Source organism: Phodopus roborovskii, unplaced genomic scaffold (genome assembly GCF_943737965.1).
Source record: "Phodopus roborovskii unplaced genomic scaffold, PHOROB, whole genome shotgun sequence".
Classification (NCBI taxonomy): Eukaryota; Metazoa; Chordata; class Mammalia; order Rodentia; family Cricetidae; genus Phodopus; species Phodopus roborovskii.
The window spans coordinates 17,402,503-17,426,171 of NW_026126447.1; the positions used below are offsets into that span (position 1 = coordinate 17,402,503).

The 23,669-nt window shown below is 40.1% G+C and overlaps 1 protein-coding gene across 1 annotated transcript in view; it reads right to left on the reverse strand.

Moving 5' to 3' along the window:
- The window catches only part of Psip1 (PC4 and SRSF1 interacting protein 1), a 35,916-nt gene extending 19,930 nt beyond the window's left edge, over positions 1-15,986 (reverse strand). The window contains exons 1-5 of the mRNA XM_051188122.1: positions 15,844-15,986; positions 15,293-15,502; positions 11,388-11,464; positions 3,458-3,596; positions 777-881 (exon numbers count right to left, since the gene is read on the reverse strand). Of these exons, the coding sequence (XP_051044079.1) occupies positions 777-881; positions 3,458-3,596; positions 11,388-11,464; positions 15,293-15,364 (393 nt within the window). The 5' untranslated portion in view covers positions 15,365-15,502; positions 15,844-15,986. The remainder of the gene's footprint in view (positions 1-776; positions 882-3,457; positions 3,597-11,387; positions 11,465-15,292; positions 15,503-15,843) is intronic.
- Between the last annotated feature and the right edge of the window lie 7,683 nt (positions 15,987-23,669).

Below are 23,669 nucleotides of genomic sequence, written 5' to 3' on the forward strand. Positions count from 1 at the left end.
GCCTTGGTTGTGGTGTCTCTTCACAGCAATAGAACAATAATCAAGACAGTCTACAATGGCTGAGTATCTCTACTCAGATAATAAACCTAGTTTTAAAATATTTTCAGTCTAATTTTCTAAAGCATTTTTAGCCCACAATTTTCATTTTATGTGCATTGGTGTTTTGCCTTTGTGTTTGTGTGAAGGTATTGGGTCTATTGGAACTGGAGTTACAGACAGTGGGTGCTAGGAATTGAACTTGAGTTCTCTCAGTGCCATCTCTCTTGCTTCATTTTATAAAAACAGTATCCCTAATAAAACTAACCTATTTTATAGTTATACCTGTTTTGCACTTAGAAATAATTTCAAATAAAAACATCCATCCAAAAGCAAAAAAGCTCAGTGGTTAAGAGCAACTGCTGGTCTTACAGAGGCCATGTTCTGTTCCTAGCACAGTGCTCACAACCATTTTTAACTCCAGTTCCAGGGTATCCAATGCCCTCCACAGGCGACAGGAATTTATCAAGGGCTTAACATGCATAAACCATTTTATAAACCAGATTTAATTTTTGAGGAAATAAATCTGTTTTCATTCAATTTCAAATATTTTAAAGATTACTTCCTAATCTGCCAGTTGACAAACGTTAAAATTTCTTTCTTGTAATAATTATAAATACACAGGCAGTATTTAAGACACCCTCAGGACTATTCCTCCCTTGCAGTGTGCTCAATATAACTACTTTCCATAAATATATTTTCTTCATTTCTTCTTAAACCAGAAAAGATATAAAACATACTTCATTGCTGGCTTTTTCTTCATGATCAGTATCTTCCTTTGAAACACTAGTTTCTTTTTCTTCAACTTCAACATCAGATGATGCATTTGCTTGTTTAGTTGATGCCTATGGAGAATAAATTAATTTCTAAAAACTGGTTTACCCAACTTGAAAACTTTCTACTCATGAAAAATATAGTTAAGGAGTACCCCAATTTCTTTTGCAAAGGACATTTAATATACGTAGTTTTTAGAATTTTATAGCAGAGAGTGGTACTACTATAATCCCAGCTTTCTAGGTAGGAGAATGGCTCCAAGTTTGAGACCACCCTAAGCTAAACAAACAACTAGGTATAAAGCCAAGCTGGGATATGTAGTTGACACCTTGCCTCAAAAAAACATTTTAAACTGTCAATTAAAATAATCAGTTTTTGCACTCAGGAGAGTGAGGCAGGTAAATTCTGAGAGGCCAGCCTGAGTTTTACATCAACAAACTAAAAAGGCTGGGAGTGGGGTGTATCACTACTTTAAAACTACTGAAGGCTGAAATGACTAACTCAGAAAATCAAAATGTTTCAAAAATTCCAAACTTTTTTTGACCACAAATTCTTTTGTAAAGGAATAAAACAATGTAAAACTCTCATTGAAAATTATTCCTTAACACTACAAAATGTTTTACGTCACAATGGTCAGATTTCTTTGTTTTAAATTAATTTGAATAATTCACTGATGTGGGCCTGAGAATCATGCATCAAATCAGCAAGTTGATCAGTGTGCCTAAGGACTGTGGCAGTCACAGGTACAGAAGCAATTACAGCATACTATGCTGAGTACCATGACAAATACTAACGAGATGGTAAGGGACTTAAGATCATTTAAGGAAGTCTTGGTATAGCAAGGAAAGACAAAATTCCACAGAACATCTAAAAATTTGTCAAAGGCAAGAAACAGTATGGTAAATATGAAAAAAACATCAGATTTTTGTTTGTTTGGTTGGTTTTTGTCCCCCACCTCAGGGTTTCTCTGTGTAGCCCTGGATGTCCTGCAACTCACTCTATAGACTGGGTGGTCTCGAACTTACAAAGATCTGCCTTTTCCTGCCTCCAGAGTGCTGGGATTAAAGGCATGTGCCACCAAGACTAGCAAGAAGCTATTTTTACTAATAAAAATGTGAAGAATAGTTTCATAAACATCCAATTGTAAGTTCTCTAGCCCTGGTGTAAACAGTGGTTGGGTTTGGCTTTGTTTTTCCCTCCAAGACAAGTTTTCTCTGTGTAGCCCTGGCTGTCCTAGAAGTCTCTTTGTAGACCAAGCTGGCCTTGAACTCAGATATCCGCCTGCCTCTACCTCCCAAGTGCTGGCACTAAAGATGTATGCCATCTCTTAGCAGCTACACTGGCTCATTTTATCTAAGTTATAGAGCATTCAAATATTCAAGAGTGCAATTGGTAATTTAGAAAAACATTATTAAAGTAGAATCAGAGGACCACAAGATGCAGGTATAGGTACATGCTGAGCAAGCCCAACACCAACTATGGTTAAAAGTCAGTAGAAAACCAACTCTAGAGATGTACCTGACCACTACACATGCACTGTAGCACACACACACATTATGCATACACCCATATAAACACAAAACAAAAACAAACAAACAAAAAGCTATCTGTACAAAAACAGGAAAAAAATAAGAAGAAAAACATTATTTCTGTTACAGAATAAAAACTGAACAAGCATGTTGTGGTGGCCCATGCCTTTAATCCCAGCATTCAGGATGCAGAGGAGGGTGAAGGTGAGTTTGAAGGTATCCTAGTCTACAGAAGTTGTTCCAGGACAGGTGTGTTGGGGGAGGTATTACACAGAGAAACCTCAATAAAGAAAAAAGGGAAAATAAGTTAAAAGCTCTGGGCAGGAGGCTGTTTAGAATTAATAGGTAAAATTTCCATTGTGGCTGTAAATACTTCTGTTACATATTTAGTTCATAAGGTCCATTCTAATACCACTCTATAATCTGTAAGAAAAATAAAGGGCATATGCTATAAGTTTATAAAACAGTTAGGTCAGTGAGATGGCTAAGCAGGTAAAGGTATGTGATACTCATTGATGCAAGCCTGCTGACCCGATTTCCATCCCCAGAACTGTGTAAAGGTGAATGGAGAACTTCACAAGATGTACTGGACCTCCACACATGCACAACAGCCTATGTCCACAAACATCTCAAAAATACAGTAATAAATAAAATTTGAGAGCCCTGAATCTAACAATACATTAAATTATGGATTTAAATTCAATAATAATTTAAATAAACTTTACTGTCAATAAGAAGAGCTCAGCAGCCAGGCAGTGAGTGGTAACACACCTTTAATTGCAGCACTCAGGAGGCAGAGGCAGGTGGATCTCTGTGAGTTTGAGGCCAGCCAGGTCTACAGAGGGAGTTCCAGCATTGGCTCCATAGTTACAGAGAAACCCTGACTCAAAAAAAAAAAAAAAAAAAAAGAGAGAGAGCTTAGCAGCCAAGTGTTTGAGTTTTTTGAGATCTATTTAGCCATTCAATTAGTAACAATTTAGACATAAAATGTCAAGGTTCAACCTAAAAACAACACAACAATCTGAAGCTTGTAAAGCTCTTCAATTGGTTATGTATTTACAATGACACTATTTTTCCTCTAACACTAAAGAAGAAGAAATTTTAATAGAATGACTCACCTGTTGACTTGAAAATTTCACTTTTGGATTGTTATCTATCTCCCATAATCCTTCATTGAAACCTTTTCGTTTATTTGGTTTGCCATACTTCTCCTTATTTTCTGAGTAAGGAAATATGTCCTTTGGTCCTAAAAAAGCACTGTTAACAGAAAGGGAGGACGTAAGTGCAAAGCAACCTCAATTCAATATGTATTACGCTACCAGATGACATGATCCAATAAACAATATATATACAAACCAATTTTTTGTGCTTTGTTTTGTTTTTCAAGACAAGGTTTCTCTGTGTAGCCTGGCTGTCTTAGGACTCACTCTGTAGACCAGGCTGGCCAAAAACTCCAGAGATCTGCCCTGCCTTTGCCTGCCTGGTCCTAGGATTAAACATGTGCACCACCACCACCACCCCCACTCTCCCCAACTCCTGCCTCTCTTTTCTCTTCTGGTGCTCCTGCTCCAGAGGGAAGCCGCTCCTCTCCACTCCCCCTTTTCCCATTCCCTTTACCCTAAAGAAAAACCCCTCCCCATGAGCTCTGTCACATGGCCTTTCTCTCATACCAATTTTTAAATTACAACAGTTACCATATCTCCTCCACTGTATAATATGTATATCCAAGACCCACCTTGTCTCCCAGGAAGGTCAATAATTATGTTGATAAAAGCCTGGCTAGTTTTCACAACTTAAATATGGTTACTATTAAACACCTAAATATACGTTTAGAAAGAAATGTTATGAAATTTATTTTGTCAGGCATGGTGGTTCACACTTGTAATCCCAGCACTTGGGGAATGCAAGCAAGAATAAGAGATCAAGGCCATCCTTGGCTACTAAGCAAGTATGAGGCCAGCCTGAACTACATAAAATCCTGTTTTAAAAAAAAAAAAAATACATTTTATCAATGAACTCAGACATCATCTTTTTATTCATCCATATGTACAGTCAATTCTTATCCTTGACAGAAAAGGTAAGTGAACACAAACTAATACCTCTTGAAAGTAGTACATACAGGATTAAATTCCTGTAATCAAAACATTTTCAAAATCCAGTCAAATACCTAGCTTTCATTAATGTGTAATTCAGTTTAAAGATAACTTATTTAAGACAGATATTGGTGGTGCATGCCTTTAATTCCAGTGTTTGGGAGGCAGAGGCAGATGGATCTCTTTGAGTTCAAGGCCAGCCTGGTCTACAAAGTGAGTTCTAAGACAGCCAGAAATCATGTCCAAAGAGAGCTGATTTAATGTTTTCTGGTAATTCTTTTAACATTAAATTCCTAATCAAAGCTTATTTAACTTGTGTTTAAGAGAAAGCATAGCCTTCTTGTACTAACCACTAAACAGCATTTTACCACTAAACTTTAGTTAGAAAATCAAAATGATTCCACAACAGCACACAAAACTTCATTCAACTGGGCAGACTATAAAAGATGTGTTTGTAGTATGAATTGAAACAAGAACATTCAATTTTAATTAGGAATGTTTGCATCAGATAACTTTTTTGCTCCTTTGGTCAAATTTAAAGTTGAGGGCTGAAGAGATGGCTCAGCTGTTAAAGGCTAGGTAGGCTCACAACCAAAAATATAAAATCTAAAGTTGAGTGAGCAATTAAAAAATGAAGGGAGGGTTGTGCACATAAGTACAATACCCAGAGGTCAGAAGATGTCAGATCCCCTGGAGTAGGAGCCGCATGCAGTTGTGAGCTATACAACATAAGGTGATGGGAGCCTGGGTCATCTACAGTTCTCTTAACCATTGATGCATGTCTCCAACACTACCAGCCCCACACAAAAAAAGAAAAAAAAAAAAAAAAAAAAAGAAATTAAGACAAGATCTCAGTAATTAGCCCTGACTGGCCTGGCACTTTATGTATATCATCAGGCTGGCCTAGAAATCACAGGGATCCTGCCTGTCTCTGCCTCCCAAGTATTGAATTAAAGATGTGTCCCATCATATCCTGGACCAAGATCTTTTGTTTTTCCTATTTTGAGAAAGGGCTTATCTGTGTAGCTCTGGCTGTCCTTGAACTCACTCTGTAGACCAGACTAAACCCAAACTCAAAAAGATCTGCCGGTCTCTGACTCCTGAATACTAAGATTAAAGGTGTGAGCCACCACTGCCCATACCAAGATCTTTTTTAATTCACACACAAAAGACATTCAGCATCATTAGCCAATCACAGAAATAAATAAAAACAACAATTTATGGCTGGGATATAGCTATTTGGTACAGTGCTTGTCTAGTATGTAGCAAGTTCTAGGCTCATTCCCAGTATCACAAAGTCCATGTACGGCATAGTGACAAAAGCCTGTTAATGCTTCTACTCTAAAGGTAGAAGCAGGAGCATCTGTTTAAAGTCTGAGGCCTTCGTGATACACATGAAACGTCTCAAAAAAGAAAAGAAAGGAAAGAAAAAGAAAAAAGAACTAAAACGAAGAATTTGGGATTTGGGATATTTATACATGAATGCTCTCTGCAAGTAATCTAGCAGTTTCTCAAATGATTACACATTAAGCTGTCACTTGAACCAAGAATTCCGTTCCAGAGGTGAAAATACAAAGCATACACAATGGATGACTATATAGTTCAGTAGTAAACTAAGACATGCAAAGTCCCGGTATCATCAAAACAAATAAATGAATAAATAATTAAAATATAGACATAAAATATAGACAGTGGGATAATCAAATCACAAGTATAGTAGCACTAGATGCCATGAACCTACTGCTTTATTCAGGTTAATCACACAGTCCATCTTACGGCGTGCTGGGAATCATAATACACACCTAACATTGACACATGTAGATAAGAGTGGTAGGAGTTAAGGAAGTTAAACAGAATTACTATTATAGAAGGCAATAAAAACTCAATCCTATGACTCATTCCTTTATTTCCTCCTGACCACCAGTAATTCCCCATGTACCTTCATTCCTGAAACTGAATTACGCAGGTTTTAAAACAATTTATATAACATATATATTTTAAGATTTCTACAATGGAACATTCACCTTTTACATTAAAAGCACTAAGCAGCAAAATAACTTACAATTTCAGATTTCAGAGAAATAGAGCTCAGAGTATTGCTTCAGATAGCCAGGATAGTTTAAAAAAAAAAAAACAAAAAATCAGAAACACTGTAGAGTGCTAGGACCTGCCTTTAATCCCAGGACTTGGGAGGCAGAAGCAGATCTCTGAGTTCAAGGCCAGCCTGGTCTACAAAGCGAGTTCCATGACAGGGTTGTTACAGAGAAACCTTGTCTCAAAAAAAAAGAAAGAAAGAAAGAAAGAAAATAAGAGAATGTATTACTATTTTAAGGTTCTATAAATAAACATTTATAATTTACATATAATGTAAATATTTTATATAGACTACAAATATATGTTGCTATTAACTCACAAATCCAAGTAGAGATTCTCAAAAGCTTGTCAAAGCTTTACAATATGTGTTATATCAAGAATGTCTAGGCTCAGGTGTATGTGCATGTTGTCAATGAGGATGGCAAGATTGTTTTCTTCTGTTTCCCTCAATCTTACTTTCTGAGACAATGTCTCTCACTAAATCTGGAGCTCACAGATTTGGCTACAGTGACTAGCCAACTGTCTCTGTACCCCAGGGTTAGTTATAGAAGCACACCACTGCACTCAGGTTTTTACATGGGTACTAGTAATCTGAACTCAGGTCATCATGTTTATTTCACACTTTATTGACAGAACCATCTCCCAAACCCAAAATGATACAGTTTTTAAATACTTAATGTTTAGCATATGCCAACTATATTACATGTTCAAGCCTTTTCATGTAATACCCTGCTTATACCCTGAAATTCCAGCATAGATTATATTATTCTTATTATTCTACAAATTAGGAAAAGACCTGCCCAAGGTCATATAACAAATGACAGATTTCTAATCTAACTGTATTTAGGATTGTCCAGTATATTAACAAAATTTATAAAGAGGACTTTAGCACAAGAGCTTTCCACTATCAAATATTAACAACTAATACATGTCAGCCCCTTAAATGATGACAAGATAGGATGTTCAGGCTCTTCAATTGTAATCAAAGAGAAGGAAATAAACCCACCCATCATTTCAACAGAGAATATAAACAGGAAGAACTGAGCTAAGATCTGAATGACTTCAATATCAGAAAGCATAATCTTTCCAGAAAAAAGCAAGAGAACCCTCAGGCAAGGTGAAACAAGGCAGTGAAAACAACAATGCAGGCTGGCTGGGGAGTTGACTCAAGTGATTGATTGAAGTGCTTGCTACTAAAGCCTGAGAACATGAACGAATTCTGGTCCTTAGAACACACATGAAAGTAGAAACAGAAAATGGACCCCACGTTATCCAATCTATGCCTCCCCAACACCATGCACTAATATACAATAAAAACGTGTGGTTAGAAACACAGACTCCCAGAATGGAGAAATGGCTCTGCGCTTAAGAGCACTGGCTGCTCCTCCAGAGGACCTGGGTTCAATTCCCAGCACCCACATGGCAGCTCACAACTATCTATAACTCCAGTTCCAGGAGATCTGACACCTTCACACCAATGCACATAAAACAGTCAAATTATTAAAAAAAAAAAAAAAAAAAAGGAAGAAAGAAAAAAGAAAAAGGAAGGAAGGAAAAAAGGAAAGAAGACAGACTCCCATAGTATCTTATAGGCTTTTTGTTTCATTATTGTGTGTTTTTGTTCTGTTTTAGTTTAGAGAGAAAACAAAGATGAATGGGTAAGGAGGTGGGAGGACCTGGGAGGAGTTTAGGGATGTATTAAGAAATTCAGCTAAAATAATGTGGTTAGGGAGCTAAAAACAGATTAGTTCATACAGGATCTCATAATCAACATTTATTGCTAGTTGGTCATTAGTTATTGGTAATAATAGGGAATCAATGAATATTTTTGGACAAGGAATCTGATTGAAATATAAAGATACACTAATGTAAAAAATACTAATTATAGGAATGATTACAGCATGAACTTGAGCTTTAAAAGAGGAGGTCAATCAGAACTTTGTAGTAAATAGGAGAGACTACTATGAAATCAAGGTTAACATATAGAACAGTGGTTCTCAACTTGTGGGTTACATCAGATATCTTACTATCGGATATTTATAATTCCCAACAGTAGCAAAATTACACTTATGAAATAGCAACAAAATAATTTTATGGCTGGGTATCACCAAAACATAAAGAAATATATTAAAAGGCCACATTAGGAAGGTTGAGAATCAATAATCTAGACTTTTGAGTCTGGTAATCCAACAGAAGTTTTTAACTGGGTCCATATCAGTACTACTTACTAAAAATCAGTTTTGGCTAAATTAGTTCTAAGATAACCATGCATGGGGGCTGGAGATAGATGGCTCAATGATTGAGTATTGACTGCTCTTCCAGAGCAGCAACCACATGGTAGCTCACAAACATCTATAATGGCATTTGATGCTGTCTTCTAGCATGCAGGTATACATGCAGATAGTGCTCATACACTTAAAATAAATAAATCTTTAAAAAAAAACAACAAAGATAACTGCATACCTAAGGTATGGGTCTAGTATTCAAAATTTGACTGCCAAGACAATAAAAAAGGATTAAGGAAAAGAATACATTAGGGAAAGAATTTAGTAACCAATGAATTCTCCTGAATTACTACTTCTGTTTCTATATTTTTTCTTTCCCATCTCTGTAAACTCCGGGTTATTATAATAAACTTCTATCTTAGAAAAATCCAAATTCAAAAATTTAAATTACCCTCCCAAATTTTAGAAGCAGAAAAGATCATCATACACCTAGTTATCACTAATTTATTTCTAAAAACTGTTTTTAAAATGTTAATCAGAACAACAGGGATATAGCAACACTGTCTTTCCAAAGGTAAATGGTATGTGTATCTATCGTAGATTAAAATAAATCTTATTTTGAAATAAAAGTGTTATTAACTATTCAGGAGGAGGCAGTGCACGCCTTTAAACCCAGCTCTCAGAAGGCAGAGGCAGGTGGATCTCCAGGTCAACCTAACTATAGAGTCAGTTCCAGGACAGCTAAGGGTTACAGAGAAACCCTACCTCAAAAAACAAGGGGAAAAAAACATACACACATACATATATATAAAATCATTGGGCCCCACACATCACATATGGTTCCACATGTCTAGGGTAGGCACTGGAACATTTTTTCAACTACAATTGCATGTGATACATTATAGTGCTTGCACCACACCATACAAATCCCTATTTTTATACACAGTCAGTTTCTGTTAAAGACCCCTTTCCCAGGCTAGATGGCTCAGCAGTTAAGAGTACTGGCTCTTTCCAGAGGATGGAGCCCAATTCTCAGCACCCACATGGCAGCTCATATCTGTCTGTAACTACAGTTCCAGGATTTCTGAACGTAGGCAAAATACCAATGGACATAAAACAGACCCCTTTTCCTACTGAATTTAAGAGACTGTCTCTAAAATGTAGAACACTACCCTGAAATCAGAAATTCTGTATTCCTTACAAGTTGTAGTCTCATATACAAAACTCAAACTCAATGTTATGAAGGCCAATCCAATACTAGTTCCAAAACTGTTCTCAAAAAATAATTATGGGCTGGGTAGTGGTGATGCACGCCTTTGATCCTAGCACTTGGGAAACAACGACAGGTGGATCTCTGAGTTTGAAGTCAGCCTGGTCTACAAAACAAGTTCTAAGACTGCCAAAGCTACACAGAGAAATGCCATCTCGGAAAAACAAAAAACAAAACAAAACCAAGAATATAAGGATTGCTCCTACTAGGTTGCCTCTGTTGATATCCCTGGGAGGCCTGCTCTTTTCTGAAGGAAAATAGAGAAGGGGATATGGGGATGAGGGACTAGGAGGAGAGGAAGGGAAACAGTAGTCAGGATGAAATATATGAAAGAATAAAAGGGGGGAAATGCATAATGATAATTGGAGTATCAACAATTTTGTTTCATCTCAAGTAAACTACCCTATTCTATAGAAATTACAGTAAGTCCAACTCAGATAAATTACACAGTCCACATAAGGATAATTAAGTATAGTTATCTAAGAATATAAGCTGGGCACGTAACTGAGATAGCCTTCATGGTTACAAGAACAAAACAGTTCAACATTCAGCTATACAGAATATCAATTTCCTTCACCCAGTCAGTTCCGTAGCCAAGTGTCCACCCGGGGCAGTAGGTCAGACAGACTGCCTCTGGGGATCATAGAAATACACATAGGACACTGTCTAGTTTTACTTTCCCTCTTTTCTTCATCACATTATCTGTGTGGCTAACAAGACAAGACCTACACAGTGCCAGGCAGTCCTTATTTTACTAACAAAGAATACGCAAAGTCTTTTGACTTTCATCCATCCATCCATCACTCTTGGAATTATGGAGAGGATTTCTTTTTGATCATGTAGCATCTATTTCATTAAGTAAACTTTTTTTAAACTCTCCCTTTAATTTCTCCCAAGATGTACTGTCTCTAATCTCTATCTTAAAACAAAAATGCCCAGTCAGACATGGTCGCACATTCATATCCTAGCACTTAAGAGGCAGACAGATCTCTTAAATAGTGAGGGACACCCTGCCTCAAAAAACAAACAACACATGTTCCCAGCATTGAACTGAAAAATAAATTTCAAAAAAATTTTAGGGAATTTTATACAATTTGAAGATCAGCCGAGATATGGTAGTATTTTATCTCTAAACATGGAAGGCAAACACAAGTTGATATCTACAAGTTCAAGTTAGCCTGGTCTACATGTACAGCTACATGTACATGTCAGCCAGGGCTACATGAGACCCTGTCTTTAAAAAAATAGAACGAGTTTTCTACTTCACTGTTACTTCCCCTTGAAATGTGAAATCTCTACTTGCTTCTCCTATGCCTAAACTCTGCAAAATTAAGTGTCATTTGAGCTTAACACTACCAGGACTTACGTCTCATGGGTTCCAAAAAAGAAAATGGGTAGTTTGTTTGTGGGTGGTTTCACAGCTCCATCAGGAACTTCATCTACCTAAAAGAAAGATCAGAAAAATTAAAATTTCTTAAATCTTACACACCTCATTACACATGAGCTAACTCAGAATAAGACACCCCAAATGGAGGCTGATACAAAATTGACCCAATTTACAAATCTATTAAAGTTCTTAAAGGCAAGATTTTTTCCCCCAGAACTCTGTTGGCAAAATTTTCACTGATACCAGTGCCCCCCCCCCTTTTTTTTAATACATCTAACATTTTTATCCTGATTTCTTTGGGGAAAAAAAAAAAAAAAACTAAGGTTATCATGTGCTTGCTATTAAAAATCATCCCAGCAGCAACATTTTGTGCAGCTCTGGCTGTCCTCTCTGTAGGACCAGGCTGATCTTTAACTGAGACCCACCTGCCTCTGCCTCCCAAGTGTTGAGATTAAAGGCTTGTACCACCACTGTCCAGCCCAGCAGTAAATCTTTTTTGTTTTGTTTTTCAAGACAGGGTCTCTCTGTGAAACAGTCCTGACTGTCCTGGACTCGCTGAGTAAACAAGGCTGGCCTCGAACTCAGAGATCCGTCTTTCTCTGCCTCCTGAGTGCTGGGATTAAAAGCATGCGCCACCACTGCCCAGCTACCAGCAGCAAATCATAAAGCAGTGTACCACGATTAGCTTCCTAAAATCCCCAATTATTTCCTCTTTAAAACACATTTGACATCAAGCATTTCATATAGAAGTCTCAACCTGCTGAGCATTCCTGTAGGAGGGCTGTACAAATAAGAGTAATGTGAGGCTAGAGAAATGGCTTGGTGGTTAAGAGCATTTGCAATTCTTCCAAAGGATCCAAGTTCAGTTCTCAACACCCACCATCAAGCCCCTTATAGCAACTCTTCTGGCTTCCTCAGGTACTTACATACATATGGCACACAAACATACACACAGAAATAATTTTTCTAAAAAGTAATATAAAAGAAGACAGGCAAAAAAGTTTAAAGCATTTTTCCCAATGTTTGAACAATTAAGAGTCAGAAAATGCCAGACTGTGGTGCAGCATGCCTTTAATCCAGGACAGCCAGGGCTGTTAAAGAAATCCTCTCAAAAAAAGAGAAAATAAAAAACCAAATTCAGTTGCTTCTAAGAAAAAGAAAATGAAGGGGAAAGGATAAAAGCATCCTACTCTGATCCAAATTAACTCATTAATAGTAGAACTTGTAGCTGTAGTGATGTCTCAGTGGTTAAGAGTACTTCAATTCCTAGTACCCACACAGCAGCTCCTAACTATTCAGGAATCTAACAATTTTGCACAGCATTAAGTCATGGAAATGGTGTACAGATATATATATAGATAGATAAATAGATAGATAGATAGATAGATAGATAGATAGATAGATAGAGATATAGATATCTGCAAAACACCCATGAACATAAAGCATTTTTAAACTATTAATTTTTCAACTGGTGGTGGTGGCACATGCCTTTAGTCCCAGCATTTGGGAGGCAGAGGCAGGTGGATCTGAGTTCAAGGACAGGCTGGTCTAAAGAGCAAGTTCCAGGACAGCCAGAATGACATGGAAAAACACTGTCTTGGGAGAAAACAGTTAATTTTGAAGGAAAAAAGAGACCTATTTAAATCAATAGGAAATATTCTGATCCTCCAAAGGCTATTTTTTACCTTTAATAGCATAGCACTCTCAGTCACCCAAAGTGTCTAGAGGATGGCTTTAAAAAAAAAAAAAAAATACACACACACACACACACACATATATATATGTATATATGTATATATATATATATATATATATATTTTACCCCCCCCCAAGATGGGGTTTCTCTGTGTAGCTCTGCCTATCCTAGAATTCACTTTGTAGACCAGGCTGGATTTGAACTCACAAAGACCCACCTGCCTCAGTCTCCTGAGTGCTGGGATTAAACGCAGGCACCACCAACACCAGGTTAAAAAAATGTTTAATTGATTTTTAACTAAATGTAGGTGTATGTGCACATGTGTACAGGTACCAATTTTGAGCTGGAATTTCTCACAGACCACTGTGGTTTTAGCTGCCTAGCATGAGTGCTGGGAACCAAATACAGGTACACTGGAAGAGCAGCAAATGCTCTTAACCAAAGACACACATCCAGCCATCAAAAGGAGAATTTTTTTGTGGGGTAGGGGGTAGTTGAGACAGGGCATCTCTGTGTAGCTTTGGAGCCTGTCCCTGAACTCACTCTATAGACCAGGCTGGCCTCCAACTCAGAGATCCGCCTGCCTCTGCCTCCTCAGTACTGGAATTAAAGACATGTGCCACCCGTTGATATAAGTAGAAATTTTAAAAGCAATTACACCTGGCTTCTCACTACATTGTGGCATGGAACTGTGAATATGGATATGGAACTCTGAATATGGATATCAGATAATCCTGGACTTTTATAACACCTCAAAATAAGCACAGATGCCTTGTTATCTGTAAAATGTGTACGTGTGGTGGTGGGGGTGGGGGTCCTTAAACCTTCCCAAGTCCAGCAGGCCTTATTTAAAGTTGAAATACAGTGTATTAGAAGTGTATGATTATATGTAACTAAGAACTGGAGGATAAAGAAATTCAGTTTTAGTTCACTTACGTAAAGGTGTTTGCAATATATACTGAAATCAAAGCTCGAACAAAGCAATAGTTACAAGGTTTTCCTATAGGAAACAAATGAGAACACCAATATATAGACAGACAAAAGTTTATGACTAAGGTTTGTTCAAATAAGGCTCTACCAAAAAAGTACACCTCCAGACAGGGGAAAGCTGGGGAAGGACAGCAGTGCTCTACGTAATGACTCTAACAAAGGGATCTCCCCTTCATCTTGCCTGCTAACATAACTATAACAATGGGATTTATTATTTTTAAGAAATACCTTTCAAAGATTAAATGAATCAGGCAGTGTTGGCACACACCTTTAGTCCCAGCACCTGGGAGGCAGAGGCAGGTGGATCTCTGAGTTCCAGGACAGCCAGGACTACACAGAAAAAAAACTGTGGAAAAACAAACAAACAAAAAAATAAAAACAAGTGAATTGTGTGGAAAATAATTACAGTTTACAGCAGCAGTTTATTTTTTAAATGATTGAGTTTGTCCAATCAAAATTCTGTAAGTACTATCCATTATGTTTTGATCCTAGGCACCATTAAAAACTAACAAAACAAAAAAAAAAAAAGAAAGAAAGAAAAAAAAACCCTATTTTTTTCTGAAAATGGAGCTTGAGTGTTATGTCTCATCTTGAGTCTTAAGACTTCTCCGGTTACAGGTGAACCCAGGGTATGGTCTACCCCTCCCTGCCCCCCCATAGGAATATAGGAGAAAAACGTAAAACAACTTCTTCAAGGTCATAAAGCAAGGGATATGAATAAAAAGATCCAAGTGCATCGTCATCTGCAAAGCCTGTATTAAATATGCATAAATCTAGTTTAATCATTTCTGGCATGCTGCAAGGATTTGTAATTTTCCTATTTCGATGACTTTTCTATTTTCAAAATTCCAAAATCAAGGAAATGTCAAGGGTTTTCACTCATTTTTAAACATAAAAATCGTACTTGATGATCTCGCCTACAATGGAACATTAAACTGAATGTCATCTCTAAATACTTCCTATTAAGAACACCTGTCAGACTCAAAAGCAAGCCATTAGTGAAACCGCGGGTGTGCAGGAAAACAGAATTTTACAACTGCATGGGAGAGTACCGAGAAAAACTAAAATGAAGGGTTCCAAGTAACGGTAAAGGGAAGCGAGGGGGAGGAAGGACCGAAAGGAAACGGAGAAGAAACGATGGGAAGCAGGCCTCTGGAAAGGCTGCCGCACCGCTACACCGGAGCTACAAATCACTTACTCGAGCTGGCCAATGAGGATAACCTTTCATCTTGGCGAAGATGAGGTCTCCAGGTTTGAAATCGCGAGTCATGTTTGAGGGGCGACGCCGGGAGTCCCAAGACCAGAAGGGGGAGCAGCGCAGCCGCGATCGGGAGATGCGAGCGCGGACACGAGCTGGGACTGGCGGGCCCGCGGGCGGGGGAGGATGCCTCGGGGTGTCCCGACGCGCCTGCGAGGGACAGCAGGGAGGGCGGTTAAAGCGCAAACCCCAGGGAGGGGCCGCGGGGAGGAGGGCAGGGGGAGGGGAGGCTGCGGAGGGGGAGGGGGAGCCGCCTGCGCGCCTCCTCAGAGCGCGGCCTCGGCCCCGAGCAGCGCCGGGGCCTGCGGTCGCCGCCACCTGAGGCAGGGATGCTGCCCGGCCCCCGGCCCCCGGCCTCCCACCCCATCGCTCGCAGGGCTTTTCCCACGGGCCGCAGCCCACGAGGGAGGGGCGCGGCGGGAGAGGAGGGAGGCAGTGAGCGCGGCCGCCCGCTTCCCACCCGCGCCGAGCGGGGGCGGGGCGGCCCTCACCTGCCGGGCGGCGACGCTGGAGCTGCGGGGCGCGCTGGCCGCCTCTGCCCACGTCCACGCCGGCCACCTGCGCCACCAGCTGCCGCAGAGGCGTCTCAACGGCTCGGAGCTGCAACCGCCACCGCCACTGCCGCCGCCGTCGCTGCGCCGCTCCCGCGCGGCTCCCGCTCGGCGCCCGCTAGCGCTGGGCCGTACCAACTGCACGCCCAGGTGGGGGCGGCGCAGCGACCGGAGAGGGTCGTGGCTCGGAAGCTGAGCTCCTAGAGACCCAAGGGCCCACAGGTGCTCCTACCTACAGGGAGCTGCAGCCAGGTGCCGCGGGGCGGGAGTGAAGGGAAGGGCCTCGAGTGAGGCGCGCCCGAGAGGCCCGCCGTCTTCCCCCGCGGCTGACACAGTGGTCGCGCCCGGCCCGCCCCTGCTGGCTGCTCTGCGTGTGTGTATTTGTATGTGTACTGTATGTAAAAGGCGGAGAGGGAGGAAACGATTGTTGTGCACCAGGTTTGGGGGCGGGTATCCGGGCCTGTAGCCCACGGCTGCATGTTTAAGAGAAACTGGCAGTCCAAGGTGCTTGTTCTCGCATCCTTCTCCACGGGGGAGGGGGAGTGGTAACTGTAATGCTCCTGCGCGGTTTACATCATCCAGAAAGAGAGCTTTGCACAAACCCAGAGATCAAATTAGAAGCGGTTGCAGGGTGGTGTGCACCTTGTAGGCCTCTTAAACTTCGCAGAATGGGCTTTGCGGTGTCCTTTTTGGGGCGGGGAGGGGGACTGTAACATGAGAAAGCCTTATTTCATTTCTTTGACATTTTAACCACGGAGAACCGTTAAGAATAATGCAGTCCCAATGAATGCAAAACGTTCAGGGTACATAACAATGACACCAAAGGCGTAGTTGGGTTGTTAGGATATGGATTTGGGCCCAAAATGAATTTTAGCTGCACTTAAAATTTTATTTCCTTAAAGAGTGGCAGCTGGTAGGTGATACCAGAGAGAAGTGTTACTAACCCCTACATATTTCCTCTCTTAAAGGTGATCCTATTTGTGATCCTTTAGCCAATGCATGTTTTTAATATTTTGTAATATACCTGGCCTTCTGATGTAGATTGACACTTCATGGTTTTTACTGTACCAGAACTGTCTAATTTTACTTGTCCATTAACACTCAGGTTCCCAATAAATGTATAGTAAATTAGAAAGCATCTAAGTATTTTAAAAAATGAATCTTTTCTTTCATCCTTCATTGAATCTCCCCCAAAATGCTATTTATAATTAAAGCACTGTTTGGTGTTGAATATACAGCCATAAACAAGATCAGATATGTCCTACATAAAAAAGGCTAGAAATATTAAGGACATTATAAAATAGGTAAGCATTAGTATCTATCTAATACTGCTTTTAAGTAAAGACTCAGCTGAGAATAAATCAGGAAAAGCTTTGTTTGAATAGGGAAAAATTGAGGGGTTTTCATTTTTAAAGGGATACTCCATGCCTTTAAAAGAAAATAGACACACCAGTGTTAAATACCCTGCAAGGGGCAACTGTAGATCTGCCTTGTGCAGAGGGTTCCATGTGGAACTAAAAGAAATAAAGGGAATATTGGTGACATTACTTCAAGCTTCCCATTCTGAATTTGATATTGTGTATTAGGGGGGCTATCCAAGCTTGCATGGCAAGAAAGAGGTAAAATTGATTATTTAAAACTGGACTGTTCCCAGGCAGTGGTGGTACACGCCTTTAATCCCAGCACTGTGGAGGCAGAGACAGGTGAATCTCTGTAAATCTACAAAGCCTAGTCTACAAAGCTAGTTCCAGGACAGCCAGAGTTAGACAGAGAAACCCTGTCTTGGAGACATCAAAAAAAAAAAAAAAAAAAAAAAAAAACTGGATTATTGATGTTTCAATGCAGATGGGAGCAGAAAGCAACCCTTTTTTATGTGACTGTTGATTAAGAAGGGAAGGGAAGAAAATAAAGGAGGGAAGAGTACAACTAAGCAATTACCAAAACAATTGTCAAGTGTGGGTGGTAAACCTTGGGCTCCAAGAGGGACAGAGAGCGGTCCTAACCCTGAGTAATAACTATCAAAGCAGCACCCAGCTATCGTTTTTTTTTTTTTTTTTTTTTTTTTGTCGGCACCTCCCCTCCCGTTGCCCTCAGTTCTGTAGGGTCTTAAAACAGCCATTGTGCTAAGGCTTCACGGCACGGGCTTTACCTGAGGACTTGCTAGCAGCTCAGCCCCTCCCCCATCCGCTGATCTGCATTTTAACCAGATCCCTAATTTTGGAGGGTTTTTTTTGTTTTGTTTTGTTTTGTTTTGTTGTTTTTCTTTCTTTAGTTGTGGTGGGGCCACTGCCTATGGAGATCAGGGGACAGTGTTCGAGTAGGTTCTCTTTCCACCATGTGGGTCCAAGTTTAAACTCCGGCCACCAGGTTTGGCAACGGGGGGGAGGGGGGGAGGCCCTTACCCGCTGTGCCACCTTGCTGCCCCACTCCCATCCCAAATTGTAGAGAAAATTTACTGTGGTTATGGCTGTAATCCATGCAGCAGTAAAACTCAGGCTGGGGATGAGAAATTAGAGGCCAACCTGTAGGCAAAGCCTTTTCTGAAAGACACACACACAGAGAATATCACATTAAGATGTATATTATTATTAAAAGATAGCTTTGTGTTAGTGCTAAATGGCCATGCCAACAGATAAAGGAGGTGGTTATTGTGAGTGGGAATAATCAGAAAATAAGAAAATTTTTAAAAAACGGAAATGCACTTGATGTATTAGTATTGAACCAATAGGATACATACACTCATTAGCAGTACATTTTGGCAATTTTAGCAAGTAGTAGTGTGACCACAACAGGCGATACCTTTTAAACAACAAAGCAAGGCAAAACAGGTGGTGGTTTAAGCCTCTGGAGAACAAAGGGCAATGATCCCTGGGAACAGCAGTTCTGAATCTAAGTGGGAGGGAAGGAAAGGGAGGAGGGGGTGGAAATGGCTAGGTGTGTGGAAGCCACTGGCAGAGCTTTGCACCTCCCCCTACACACACACACGCACACAAACACCCAAGAAAGAATAAACTTTTAAAATAACCAGCTAGCCAAAGAGGGCAGGCAAACCTAAATGTGCCTGGGCAAAACCCAAGCTACATTCTTCCCATTCTATAGGTGAGAAAGCGGGCTTTTAGAAGTTTGTTTTTTTTTTTTTTTTTTTTTTTTGGGGGGGGGGGAGGCTTTTAGAAGTTAAGGAACTTTCCCAAGCACACGTGGAGTCAAGAAGCCTGAGCTTACTTGCAGCCCTTCAGTTCTCTGTTCTGCACCCTTTTGTGATTTTGCAAGCCCTCTAGGTTGCAGGAAAGCTGGAGGTTGCAGAAGAATGAGCATGCTCCATAATTAGAAAAAGATGCTGGAAGTAGATGCAGCCCAGTTCTCTTATTCCAGCTTCAAATTCCCTAACAATCTCCCCCCAACCCACCCCATTCCCCAGATGGTCCCATTTACCAGCTCTTCTGTTTAACTCTTTCTGGGCCTAAATAATTCAATCCAAAAATCACATCTAGCTATCTTCTTCTAGTGACTTAATTTCTTTCTTTCTTTCTTTTGTTTGTTTGTTTTTGTTTTGTTTGTAGAGACAGGGTTTCTCTGTGGCTTTGGAGGCTGTCCTGGAACTAGCTCTTGTAAACCAGCAACTCACAGAGATCCACCTGCCTCTGCCTCCCGAATGCTGTGATTAAAGGCATTCACCACCACTGTGACTTAAATTCTAATTTACAATCTTCCTGGTCTTTAGAGCACTTAGAACCAACACTGTGTTCATTGGTGCCCATGCTTTGCAGGTACCAGGTAATTTTTTTTTCAAGATAGAATTGCTAATAATGATAAGCATTGACACAACTCTAATTCTTTAGGCTAAGAAAACAGGTCAGAAGACACATGAGTCTATGTCATGTGCTCCTCAGGAAATAGAGATTGGAGCAGCAGGTCTCAAACCTGTGAATCATGAAGGGATCACATATCATATATTTAAGATTAATAATGGGGGAAAAAAAGGTTCCTAAGAGTAGCAAAACTACAGTTATGAAGTAGCAACAAAATAATTTTATGGTTAGGGGTCATCACAACACGAAAACTGGATGAAAGGGTTGCAGCATTAAGAAGGTTGAGAACAACTAGGCTGGAAGCCAGCCTTTAGCCAGCAGGCAAGAGGCCTGGCAATCCTTAGGGCTGGAAACAAAAAACTAAATGAAAATACTCATATTTAATTTTATGATTTTTTTCATATACTTAAGGTTGGCTTTAAAGGCAGTAATTTTTTTTTCTCTACAAATCATTTAATAGGACTAGTAAGATGGCTCTGTGGTTAAAAGTGCTTGCTGATCTCCCAGAGGACCTGAGTCAGGACCTGAGTCACATGCACGTACCACACAGACACACATACATACATACACACTAATTTTAAAAGAAAATAAATTTTAAAATATATTTAATAAAAGTATTTCCAAATGAAGCTTGTTGTTTATTACAAAAATATTCTTTCACACTTTGACACAACTCTTCTCTCATATGGTCTTGCTAAACTACCTTATCCTTAATAATAATTACTAATCTGTTTTATTATTTCTAATCCCAAAGATGCAAGAAGAAAGACCACCAACAAACCATCATGGCCAAATTAATTAAAGCAAGCTTTTTGTTTGTTTGGCTTTTGTTTTGTTGGGGTTTTTCAAGACAGGGTTTCTCTGCAGTCCTGGCTGTCCTAGAACTTGATATGTAGACCAGGTTGGCCTCAGACTCAGAGATCTGCCTGCCTCTGCCTCCTGAGTACTAATTAAAGGCATGTGCCACCACCACCTAAGTTTTTTGGATTTTTGCTCTTACTTTTTAATATAAGTATCTCTGACTTATTATGTTTTCCACAGTGATTAGTAGGAAGTTTTTAGCTTGAATATATCTATTTTGAAGATTTATTAACCTAGAATAACATGAAGATTAACAGCTTTTTAAAAATCGAGTTCATGTACCAGTCGGAAAATAGAAAGTAGTTGAAAGAGGTTCTTAAATGTTCTATGGATACTAATTACCCTGCTAGGGCTGAAGGGGTAGCTCAATAAAGTACTTGCTGTGCAAATGAGAACATTATTTCAAACCCCACTACCCAAGGGAGAAAAAGCCAGCAAGGATGACACATGGGTGTGTTGCCTGTGCTGGGAGGTATCAGAAGATCCCTGGGATTAGCCTAGCCTACTTAGAGAAAAGACCAGCAAGAGATTATGTCTCAAAAAATAAGGTGCATATAGCTGGGCAGTGGTAGCACACACCTTTATCCTTGCTCTTGGGAGGCAGAGCCAGGAGGATCTCTGAATTCAAGGCCAACCTGGCCGACAGAGTAAATTCCAAAACAGCCAGGACTACATAGAGAAACCCTGTCTCAGAAAGATAAAACAAAAAATAAAATAAAGTACATGGTTCCTAAGGAATAACCTCCCAAGATTGACCTCTGGCCTCCACACACACAGCCACACACATGCATGTGCACCTCACACGTATCACACACGTATGCACACACAGGTACAGAGCCACATACTCACAGAATCATGCATTTTCAATTTACATTTGTATAAGGTGTTTGTTTCTTTCCTGTCTTTTTTCTTCCCTTCTGATCCTGGTCCTTCCATTTTCTCTTCCCTCCAGTCTTCCTTTCCTTTGTTCCTTCTTCCTTTTTTGTTTGTTTTTTGAGACAAGGTCTCATGTAGCCAAGACTGACCTTGATCTCCTGCTCCTCCTGCCACACCACCATATGCGACTTCAGCTGTGTAGCTTTTTGAACTAACTTTGTAAACATTTGTTTTGTTTTAAATTGGCCGGAAGTGGTGGCATACACCTTTAATACCAGCAGCTGGGAGGCAGAGGCAGGAGGATCTCTGTGAGTTCATGGCCACACTGATCTACACAGCAAGTTCCAGGTCATCCAAAGCTGCACAGCGAGATCCTGTCTCAATAAACTCTTACTATATTCTTATTTATTCATTAGTTTGTGTGCTCTGGCACATGTGTGGAGGCTAAAGGACAGTTCCGTCTACAACGTGAGTCCCAGGGAAAAGTAGAGGTTGTAATGTTTTAACTGCAGAAGGTAACATCGGCAGATTGGAGCCAAGGGGCGCCACAAAGTCACACCACGCAACAGAGCTCACTGTTTATTTGGGGGATGGAGGTGCAGAGTCAGTCTCTGATGTTAAGCAGGAGGAAAAGAAAGTGGGGTGAGAAGGGCTTGCTTTTTGTAAGGGGATATATCACATGTGCATAGGAGTGTGGACAGTGTCACATCTTGGCGGCTGCTGCTGAGTGTCCTGTTAGGTCCCCGAGGGCAGGCCAATGTAAATGCCTGAATGCTAACAGTTTCTCTGGTTATTAGACTTGGTGGCAAGTGCTTTTACCCAATGAGACATCTCACCAGCCCCATTAGGTGGGTTTTTAAAAAAGAGAGCAAAAGGAGGGTGGTACATGGGAGGGTTTGAAATAAGAAAAAGGAAGGGGGAAAGTGTGTAATTATATGAATTTCCAAAACTAAAAAGATATTTAAAAATTAAAAAAATGTCAATAAAAATATTAAATGGAGATCATTTAGGTGGTCTATATTCTTTACCTACTTTGGGTGTTTCGCAATTTATAATCATCAGATGAGTGGGGTTTGAGTGTTTGTTTTATTTACTTATTTATTTTTTAATGTGTGTGAGTACTTTGCCTGTGTGTATGTGTACTACATGTGTGCTTTGTGCCCATGGAGATGAGAAGAGGGTTTCTGGTCCCAGGAACTGAAGTTACAGACAATTGTGAACTACCATGTGAATGCTAAGATCCAAACTGGAGTTCTCTACAGCATCAAGTGCTCTTAACCACTAAGCCATCTTCCCAGCCCCATTAGATGGGTTTTTAAATCTGCATTTGTGTGTGTGATAATAAAGCATAGGCTTTTCCTCATGTTTTTTAACTAGCATGCTATTAATACAAAAAATGAATTTTATTTGCCGTTTTCATATATGTAAACATACACTGATCCTGTTTACCCCATACTTCTCTCTCTTTCCTCTTCCATCTCCTCTACATTCAGATAGGTTTTGTGTGTGAGTGTGCAGGTAGTATATGTACATATTCATAAGTACATGTGTGTATGCTTGTGAAGGTCAGAGGTCAACTTCAGGTGTCATTCTCTATTGCTCTACGGGTGTGTGTGTGTGTGTGTGTGTGTGTGTGTGTGTGTGTGTGTGTGAATGCCATGGTATGTTGAAGTCATAAGACAATTTGTGAAAGTTACTTCTCTCCTTCCACACGATGTGGGTGTTGTGGAATATTCCTTTACACTGTGTAAAGATGTACCACTGTGACACAGGCCAGGCAGTGGTAGCACCTGTCTTTAATCCCAGCACTCAGGAGGCAAATCTCAGTGAGTTTGAGGCCAGCCTAGTCTACAAAGAGAATTCCAGGACAGATTTTTCAGGACAGAAGGCAGAGTTGCCAAACAGAGAAGGAGCAAGACATGCAGGAGGACAGTGAATGCCACAAGTCATGTGCTAACAGGTACATGAATAGAAATGAGTTAATTTAACTTATAAGAACTAGCGGGATCAGATGCTGGTGGCGTACACCTTTAATCCCAGCACTCAGGAGGCAGAGGCAGGCGGGATCTCTGTGAGTTCAAGGCCAGTCTGATCTACAAAGTGAGTTCCAGGACAGCTAGAGCTGTAACACAGAGAAGCCCTGTCTTGAAAAAACAAAAACAAACAAAAAGAAGCTAGGGGGACAAGCCTAAGCTATTGGCGGAGTTTTCATAATTAATA